The sequence below is a fragment of the Amblyomma mixtum genome, chromosome 3, assembly GCF_055824585.1.
Source record: "Amblyomma mixtum isolate Tamu chromosome 3, ASM5582458v1, whole genome shotgun sequence".
Lineage (NCBI taxonomy): Eukaryota > Metazoa > Arthropoda > Arachnida > Ixodida > Ixodidae > Amblyomma > Amblyomma mixtum.
In genome coordinates, this window is record NC_143014.1 from 44302438 (window position 1) to 44313219 (window position 10782).

A 10782-nucleotide genomic window follows, 5' to 3' on the forward strand; every position below is an offset into this window, starting at 1 on the left:
TTTTCAGCTGGTTGAGTAATTGATATCATCATCAAAGATGATGATGATGTCAATTACTAGAATAATAATAATAATTGTTCTTATCATCATAGAATAGAACAATTATTCTTTATCAATAACAAGTACAATTTTGAATGGCCATGATAATGTAATACTTTCTGCTGTCGTTATTCTTAACACTTGCAGTGATCAAGCTCTTAGATGCACTTTTATCTGTTGAAAGCAAAAGGGTTTGATGCTGCAGCCTTTTGACTGGCTTCATTGTGTCACTGCAGAATGGCGACATGACAATTAATGTGTCAACTGTGTGTCACATTCAACTGCTCGCTTTTTGTGTCACTGTTGCTCAGTGATACAACAAGCTAGCAGCTGAATGTGATACATAGCTGACACACTAATTGTGTCACCTGTTACTTGCACCAAAATAATAATAAAGATATGAGCACACTACTCACTGGACACATTTGCATGTATATTCTTTCCATCAAAGAAAGCTGTGCTTACCTTGATTCCGTAGCTTCCTGATTGAATGGCTGCCGTGTGGTAGCAGAAAATAGCAAATGCATAAAGTATTGCATGCTTTTAAGGTTTATTTTGCAGGAAACTATTTTGTTGTGCTGGAACAAGCATATTCTCATGCGTTGTCCATGCCCATATTACTCATACAAATGCATTCTTGTACATGCATATACATTAGCATTCACATGCGAATTTCTTCGCTGTGGTAACAAGATTAAAAAGAAATTTGCCTAGGCATTAGGGCAATGCCATTTTCAGAAACAATGAAATAAAAAGAATGGAAGGCATGCTCCAACCTGACGCTCTTTCTTGGAATGATTGTACAGCTTCAGCTTCAGCCATTTGCACAGATGGCAATGGCTGTGAGAATGATGTGGCCACGATGTTGCCGCGTGGTGGATATACTGTCGGTGGCCAGGTAAAGATAGTATATTAGTACTCTTTACAGATAAGTTAACATATGCTCTGAACTGTTACCAGAGGCAAACTGTGTTAATGCCTATGGAAGCCATATTAATAAGCAAAGCACTTATCACACATGTAAGGTGAGAAAAGCCTGGTGATGGTAGCTGATATTTGAAGAAACCACAATGTCCAAGAAAAGTTGTGGATACCAGAGCTTGTTATGTGCATGATGTACTAGCAAGTTTACAACAGTGTATATGTTAATAGGCTTGCAGATTGTACTGAATAACATCAGCTACAAGCCATTAAAATGACAGACTGTGTTAAAGAAGGTGGAAATTTAATTATACATATGTGCTACAGGATATAGCACCTAGGGCTGAACATTTGTGCTTCATAATTGGAAGTTTTTGGAAGATGTGAGCTAGGTAAACATGATATTTCTTGATTTGTTAATAAGTCGATAAAACTTGCTTCTGCCTGCAGATGTATGCAAAAATATACAACACGGAAATTTATAGAAGTATCAGGTCAAATGAAACTAGGGGATGGATGCTTCTTGAATGTTTGTAAAACCATAAACTGCTGCATGGCCATTAAGTGCAAGTCTATTATTGATATTATGTTAGGATAATTTTTTAAGTGTTGCCTTCTGATGCTGTCTGCTTTTGAACCATGGTACAGTGTGGTACTTCACTATAGCCGCGGTGCTTCGGATGCTGTGACTGAAGTGCAAAAGGAGGTTCATTCTTTAACTACTCCTGGCACACATGCCTCAGCCTGGATTCTTTTGTCAAATCTTACATGACCATTTAGTATGGGCCTGACACGATTACTTAAAATAAATAAAAAAAAAATTTGCTTATGTGAAGCAGATGACTTTTCAGACTGAAAGCTGTCACACTGGCTTGTTGAATAGTATGCATATGAGGGTGGCGCAGCTATGATGCGTCAGTGACGTGACAGAAGAAAGTAGTGATATGTCAGTGCATACTGCTCTCATTTCTTAAAGCCAAAAAGGCTTATTTTATATCCTGTGCTTTGGTGTGCATATTCATGATTGCATTAGATTACAGTGACGAGTCCAGCTGTCGCAAGAACATTCAGATATGACAGTGTGTGCACAAAGTAGGATGTCGTGCTGCTGGAGTGGCATCAGGTGCAAAAGTTTTAGAAATTACAACCACATTGTGCAGTTATCTTGCACTTGAACTAATCATTGTGCCCAGAAAATTTTTTTGTTGTGATTTGTAATCACTGACTGCTTACACAGTATCATGAGGAAGGCATTGCAGTCAAAATTTTTGTCTTTGCCACTTAAATAGAGGAGGTTTGAAGTAATTTTTATGATAGGTTTGAGTGCAAAGTGCCAGTTGCAGAGCAAATGAGCTGTGCAGCAATGCCAAATATGCTATCAAAAATAATATGCAAGACCAGGATTACGGCAGAGTATTAAAATGGACTTTACTTTGATTGTTTAGTGTAACGCAAGATTTCTGAGATATGCATACACTTTGTCAAAGTTTTTAAGACACATTTGGTGAACCTTCACCAAGCTGACTTATTTGTAACCATGCATACCCAAATTTTACATGCGCTCATACTGGGTTTCTTTTTATACTATTTAGAAAACCACTATTGTTATTTCCGTGTTGGGGCCAAAAGCATACTGTGTGATGTTTTAGTTATTTCTTGAAACAAAAAGGAAGATGAGGAAGCAAAGCAACTGTGTATTTAAATTTTTGTGATACATGTTGTCTGAAAATGTCGGGAACTATTGTATGTTTTTGAAGACGTTGACATGTAAAGGAAAGAACTAAATTTTTTTGCACAATTATGACGGGAAAACTCTATGATTAATGTTTTATAGCTTATGTGCACTCATAAGGAGGCAAATATTTTTGACAGAGAACACTTCACCACGAAACAGCAAAACGGAGCTTTTGGTGTTGTAAGAGTTTGCCTGAAAATTGAAGGCCAATCATTTTTCAGCAGGTGCTTCAATGCCCTGTGTATAGCTAGTTTTAAAATTTCTTTTGATTGTCCTTAGGTCATGAAGAATAGAACAGTTTTTTAAAGTAGCCTCGAAGTAAAAACTGACTGATGCAAGCAGTAGCTGTGATTGAATTAGAAAACACCTTCACCTACAGTCACAGGCAAAAGGATGCATAGAGAGAGGTTATCTCTCACAATCACTTAAATCACTTAAAAACAAATTCAGTGTGCTTTAGCATTAATTTACATCCATTTTTTTCTTTTTGGTTTAGTTTAAGACCTGGTGAAACTGCAGCTTTCTGTAGTCAGAAAAATTGCAAACTTCATGGCTCAGTGAGCTGAGAAACTTACATGCAAGAGCAAGAGCTGCTATTTGACTCTTAACTTCATTATGTCTTAGTAGCACTATGTAAGAAAGCATATTAACCAACAAGTTCAAAAGCAGCAGTGGTAGCAGTGCATTACACCCAGCATACAGACAAAGCCTTTGATTATGAAAGTGTAGACCACTTGTAACATGTAAAATTTATATTATTCTGCTGTTATTCTGGCCTCAAATAAAATGTGACACCTACTATGTTAAATATTTAAGCTGTTGTGCCAATTAATTTTTTGTGCATTTTTGTTTTTGCAGCTATTCAAGTTTATTCAAGAATGGAGGTTATTTATGCTCGCAGACAACTTTCTTTGGCTGTGCAACATGAAGCTTTAAGTGAGAGGCACCAATTTCCAGACCTCTGAGTTTGACTGGTGAATATGCCAGGACATTGTACTTATGGAAACTGTTGCCTGCCATTTGTGGCTTCTGCTGCATGGCCACTGAAAGTTGTCCACGAGCATAGCACCGAAGTTTACTTGTGTAGGTTTAGTTTTTCATGCACTTGCGATAACAACAAATATACTCTGTGACCTGTAACTGCATCCAGTTGTTTCCTTTCTAGCTAAAATTTTATCATTCAGAGCTTTTCTTCAGGCTAGAAGTTAACATATTTTCAGAGTTTTCTTTCAAGCTAAAAGTAACTTAGTTAGTCTGCAGCTCACTTAATCTTTAGCCCCACAGTCATAGTTTATGGCGGCTCTTCTGAGTACTTTTTATTCTCTGATGAGTGATTTTTAATTTTTGCATGTTTCAGGTTTGTACAACTGGTCTACATTATACTTGCACGTGGTAGCTGACTAAGAAACAATGTGATGATTGGCACGTTAGTCTTACACGCAGCTTGCAGCTTGAGTAGCGGTTTTAAGCTCTTTCCAAAGCAAATGTATTAATGGCAACCCATTGCTGTTAATGTCACATGTAACTTACCTTGAATATATCACCTTCAGCCGATAGTTCTTTTTGAAAGATTTTCACTTGAATAATAAATATATATATCACAGTGAATGATGGTGTACCCAAAGAGCAGGAAATATTTGACACTAAAAGCGAGCATATTTAGTCTCAACTTACCAAGCACAGTGGCCACCTCTTGTGTCGTAGACAGTTCTTCCACAATGGAGTGTTTGAGATGCCTTTGTGTAGGTGCTTCACTTGGAAGCTCACTTGTCCTATGGTCGGGTGTCACTTGAGACACCTGAAAAGGCAAGTCAGGTTTTTTGTGTGCTACATTTTACAGGCTATTGGGGTTATGCAGTGACAATTCTAACACAAAAGCCAATTGGTTGATCATCTTCCAAAACGTATGCGCTACTTAGAAAACACACGAGAATAAAATCACGTATGGCACAAGCACAGTGCTAGTCTGTGTCGTATGCTATTTTGTCCTCTTGTGTTTTCTAAGTAGCACATACGTTTGTGTTTATGTGATCTGCTTGAGTAAACCATGACAAGCTATAGTAACCTAAGAGGCGCTGCACTAGTGCAAGTGAACGGAGAACAACAAAAACGTAGACACAGAACTATTCTTCTTGTTCTCTGTCCACTTTGTGCTAGTGCCATGCCTCTTAGTGAAAACTGTAGCTTGGCCAGCGCGTGATTGTTACAGCTAGTAACCTGTCTGTTGTGTACTGTTGTGAGCAAAATAAAGAGACCCCTGCCACTGCGTGCCGATCCGTGCCAAACTGCATGCGGGCGCCACCTGACGTAGCTTTTGTGTTGTTGAGACCGGTGCAGCACGCTTGCTATGTCGCTCTGCTCGAGATCGGCACGTGCCACTGCACTGGTCTCAACGCCAGGAATGCTTCATCAGGCAGTGCTTGCATGCAGTTTGGCACGGATCAGCACGCACTGGCAGGGGTCTCTTTATTTTGCTCACGATAGTGCCTTACGAGACTTGCAGATAAGGAACAAAAAAAGCAGAACAATTGTTACTTCGCACCATCACATCATATACCTTGTGGATCTGGTCTCCACTTTAAGGCATACACGAAAGCTGTGGTGTTTAAAGATATGTGAGCATGAACTCTGAATTACAGCAGATGTTTGGCCCAAGCAGCATGTGTTCATATCCCTGCACTCATACTTCACTGCTGGAGCTTAGAGGGCGAAGAGATATGCCAGTGCTGACCAGTTTCATCAGATAACTCTGTTATGGCAGGCGCATGCTACCTCAGGCCAGAAAAATGTTTTTCTGCCTCTCTAAGCCAGAAATTGCGGGTACGACTGAGAAAAAGTAAAAAAAAGAGAGAGAAATAAAAAATGGATGCAAAGTCAAAGGAATTGTGATGATTCAAAGTGGCACAAAGTCCAAAAGGTTTTGTCCACATGAAGCACCTTTTCCCACCAATCTACAGTGATGCAATGCAGCAAAGTGCCAACCAGTTGAGAAGTGAAAAGTCAGAGCAATAAAGGAAGGCTTAGGAGATTTTAGTGCCTAATTGGAGTGAGATTTAAGTAAAAGTTTCTTAGTTGTAAATTAGTTGGAACAAAGGAAATGATGAGGCAACAAGTTGATGGAGCAGATTTGAGAGGCGTTGGAGAGGTGCATTCTGCCTAATGGCCGCTATGTCTGAGAGGTGTGCGAATATTTCAAATTTCCTTTAGTTCTGGACTAACATTTGCTCTTAGATTAGTACTGCATTTTTGTTATTTGCAGCATATCGCATCTTTTCAAGTGTAACAAAAAATCACGAATTTTCTTATTTGCCTGAACTTGTGATAAAACATTATGGACTCTCGTTTGGCATGCAGACAAAGTTGCTAATTCATCGTAGAGCTCACTGCCAGTATGAGCGCGCTGCAATATACTGGGTGCTTCTGCGAACACCTTCAAAAAACTCCTGAAAAGAGGGATTTGGAAACAGAAAGGAAATCTTTTTAGAAATACTTTCAGCCATGGCAGACGTCAATTACTTTGAAAAACATCTTAATAGGTAGCTTCGGTTTTATGCGAAAAAAAGCACTGGAGTTCCTCCTATTGCAGAGCTTTAGAGTACAGCCTTTTCTTTGATTCGGAAGCTGATATGGAACTCCCCATTGGCACTAACCACCATACTGTGCTAAATAAAAGGTTTATTATTGACTTTTAGTGAATTCACCTCCTAATTATCATTTTTATCGTAACTGACGTCCCACGGCTCACAGTTTGGTCCTGAAAATATTCTTTCTATTCCAAGCTCCCTATATTTATAAATTTCTTTAGTGTTCACTGAAACACCCAGTTTAATTTAAATTTGATTTCTGTGGTTATTTTTGCATCTCTTTTTGCACAAATAGAGAATTCTTTTGAAGCATCGCCGACATTACTTCAAAATGTGTTGCGGGGCCCCTTTAGGCATCACCAGGGTACATGGATGCAGTGATCCCTCATGTGGTGTGGTGTATCTTGGCTAGGCTGCTGCTTGGCGACTGTTTTGCACATCGTCTTTCATGTCCGATAACAGCCTTTGACTTCATGCCGCTAGTAAGGAAATATCTAGCCATACCAGCCTCTAGCACGTACCGGAAACACCCCTTTTCTGTGTCTACACTCCGATGAGCAGAAGAGCTTGTCTGCTTGCAGAACGTGTTGAGAAGCTTACTTTGCTTCATGCCGACATTCAGTATGCCCACTTGTCATATAAGCTTAGGTTTAGCAGCCATATTGGACTCCTTTCACTGAATGCATTATGCAATTATGCGAATTGTACCCGTGTTACACAGTTACCCTTCCCCTTTTAAAGTCGGGGCCCCAAGGGTATAATAATATATGATAATGAAGAATCCAATTTGCGTGTGCAATAAATGTTTTTTTTTCCCCATTGTAGCCTTTTGTGGAAAAGCCGCCAGCCATCCTTTTTAATACAATCTCTTTCCTTCTTTTTTCGCTCTAATTCGATTTACAGCTGATTTTCATTTTTGTGTTACCAACCCAAAATTTGCTATTTGCACACACCTACTGCTAACTGGCCAGAAAGTACGGAAACCATTGAGAAAGCATTTCAGCTCCTAATTAGTTTCCTATGCTGCTTTCCAAGAGTAAACTATGGAATGAAGATTCTGCATTCCCGTGATATGCAAAGTAGCGTGCACAGTCTGCTTGAACCAGAGCTTTGGCTTAAAGAACGCTCATTGTTTTTGAAATCCTCACGCCGTCTGACTTCTCCTGTACGATTCAGTTATGTGCTTTAGCTTCATGCATTATTTGTATTACAATTGATGAAAACAGTAACAAATAAGCATTAACTAAATTTATTGCAGTTAACAGCTTGCATTACAGGATAGCTTTATTGCAGTTAACAACTTGGATTAAGGATAGCTTTTAAAGTCTTGACTGAATAGTATGCATAAAAAATTTACATTTGAAGTTTAAAGCCAATAATTAGTGTCACATTTTTGTGCATCTTGTTGAACATAGTCGATTGGGAAACATGAGTGCATCGTGGCAGGAATGTCTGGTATGCTATTGCAGGTAGAAGCATAGAAACACGAACCAGTTATTGTGCATTTTGTTCGAGAGTATTAGGCAGTTAAAGTGTATAATAAATCATGTGTTACTGTACTAAACTTATTGTTATCAACATCGAACAGCCGTCATGCTGCGTAGTTTTACTCTGCCTTGTCGATGCAGCAGCACTTCATAGCAACTGACACCTGATTTTGACTGGTGCATACAGGATGTTCAAAAATTAGACTTGCAGGATTTTTTAAAAACAAATGATAAGCCTTACACGAAAGCCATATCGTTACATGTAGGTTGTTTTCAGACAGATGCAAAGCGTGAGGATCATTGTCATTTGTAGTTTCCTAATTAACTAAAACCAACTAATAAGGTGTTACAAAAGCAGCTGTTGTAGTCCCGAAAAAAAAAAATAAAAAATGAAAATTGGTTTTGTGAAAATGAAAGGCGCATCAGCTGTCTTACTTCTTGGTGGGCACCCCAACCGCACCATGAGGAAAGGGAGGAAGAAGGGAGTGAAAGTAGGAAGAGAGAAAGGCGTCGTAGTGGAGGGCTCCTGATAAATTTCGACCACCTGCTGCTCTTTAACGTAAACCCGAGATCGTCGTATGCCTGTTGTCTGCAGAGGAATGAATGTGGAGAGGGGGAAGAAGGTGTGTTAAGGGGAGAGGGGACAAATGGCAAGGAGCACTGGAGCATCGTCTCCTCTGTAACCATTGGACATGTAACTATTGGACATTGGAACAATTTGGACATTCAATTGGACGCAATTTGAAATCCCAATTGGACATGGTGGTTTTTTCGGCTCGGCATAGCCGCGGTGGCTCAGTGGCTATGGTGCTCGGCTGCTGTCCCGAAAGACGCGGGTTTGATCCCGGCCGCGGCGGCTGAATTTCTTTGGAGGAGAAATTCGAGGCCCGTGTACTGTGCGATGTCAGTGCACGTTAAAGAACCCCAGGTGGTCGAAATTTCCGGAGCCCTCCACTACGGCGTCTCTCATAGCCTTAGTCGCTTTGGGACGTTAAACCCCATAAACCAAACCAAACCATCTTATCCAATTGGTTCCAAATGCACAACTAGGAAATTTTCCAATTGGAATGTACAACTGGAAGGAAATGGATTTTCTTTGACTGGGCAGATGTTCCAAGTGGTGTTCCCATTTGGTTCTAAAGCCGCAGATAGGAATTGTCCAATTGGAAAGCCTTATTGGAACCAACTGCTTAAAACTCTTGTACAGACTTGCACAGGTCATCTGAGAGGCGTTTCGAAGCGTTCTGCGGTGTCTTACGACCCTGCGTCTCACTTGATGTCAACGGGGGTTGCGCGATGTGCAAGGCACTCCAGGCGAAAAAACCATTGGGTCCAATCGGGCTTTCCAGCTGGAATGTCGAATTGGGTCGAATTGCATTTTTGTGACCAATTGGTTCCAAATAACCAATGGACACTCCAACTGGAAACCCCAATTAGACTTAATGGTTTTTTTTTGCTCGGGATGGCTTTCGTGCACAGGGTTGTTGCACGATTTCAGGAAAGAGCTATGCATGGTTCCTTGATCAAGGGTGAGCTCGCGCCAGCTGAAGATGACAAAGCTAGCGCAAGGCACGAGCAGGGGGAGGTCACGTGATTAACTACAACACCGATGGATGCTCAACGAGCAAATGGATCATTTGAGACTTTAACCATAGCCGATACATGCTATCGTAGCCATAGGCCATGCTCTGGAGGTGTTGCTAACGGTCTGTGCACTATAAATTTTCACTATTCTTACGATATGCTGCATAAGCCTCGAAACTCAGCGACAGTTCACCCTTTCTTTACTCCTTCCTTCATGGCAGGCACGCATTCAAGGAGCGAATGGGGAGGGGGGAGCCTGGGCCCCTCTGAAGTCAAGCTCACCCCTCTTGTTGGACATAACCCGCGCCCTCTCGATACAAGAAATAACTTTGGGCCCTTCTCAAAATATATAACTGGCTACGTGCCTGCTTCAAGGCACAGTGCGGGTGTCTATCCGCTGTAAGACTCCTCCCAGGTGAAAAAAAACCATCAGGTCCATCAGGCTTTCTGGTTGGTTCCATTTATGTGTTTAGAATATGAAGTGGAATGTCCAATTGGTTCCAATAGGAACGTCCCAACTTGAGCTTTCAACTGTTTCCAACTGGAATGTCCACTTAGAACTGACTAGACATTCCAGTTGGAAACACCAATTGGAAAAAAAATGAAAATGGTTTTTGAGGAAAGGGAATGACGCAGTAACTGCCTCACATATCTTGGTAGACACCCGAACCGCACCGTAAGGGATGGGATAAAGGAAGGAGTGAAGGAAAAAAGAGGTGCTGTAGTGGAGGTCTCCGGAATAATTTTGACCACCTGGGGATCTTTAATGTGCACTGACGTTGCACAGCACACGGGCACCTTTGCATTTTGCCTCCATCGAAACACAGCCGTCGTCGTCAGGTTTGAACCCGAGTACCCCAATTGGACCCAGTGTTTTTTTTTCTTTTTTTTGCCACCTTGGCTCAGCTTTCCACCACATGATCAGATATGGCGAGCACATTCTCGGGACGCTCCCACATATGCGCTGCCCAATAATATCCACAAGTGCAGTTTTGCTTCAGCTTCACGCAAAACTGCACTTGTGGATATTATCAGGCAGCGCGTATGTAGGATTGTCCTGAGTATGTGCTTCCCATATTTGACCCGATGGCAGGAAGCCGAGGTAAGGCGGCTTCGGCATCAAGACTCATAATGCTTGCCACACAATGCAAAGCGAGGAGGCACTGGAGGCAAGTGAAAGCCAAAGGAGCCACAAACGTGCTTCACAAGCAATTCCAGGATGACTCATAGTCATCTGTGACTCTGCAACGACCTCACGGTATTACCATTGGCTTGTCACTCTATGCTGGAAAATACGTTTCCGACTGCCGACCTACTACATTCCACTTGTGTGCTGGCTGTCGCTTTTGCATTGCATTACCAAAACCATGGCATTAATTTTTTCAGTCACTACAGTTATATTGTGCATGTTGAAATTGCAGACCTAGATGTG

The 10782-nt window shown here is 41.1% G+C and overlaps 1 protein-coding gene across 5 annotated transcripts in view; it reads right to left on the reverse strand.

Annotated features, from left to right (window-relative positions):
* The window catches only part of LOC149349987 (uncharacterized), a 228811-nt gene that overhangs the window by 72384 nt on the left and 145645 nt on the right, over positions 1-10782 (reverse strand). For 4 of the 5 annotated variants that reach the window (XM_089578984.1, XM_089578987.1, XM_089578986.1 and 1 more), the window contains one exon: positions 4370-4493. In XM_089578984.1, the coding sequence (XP_089435110.1) occupies positions 4370-4493 (124 nt within the window). Of the gene's footprint in view, positions 1-815; positions 924-4369; positions 4494-10782 lie in introns of all 5 variants that reach the window. The other variant, XM_089578988.1, reaches the window with a different exon arrangement.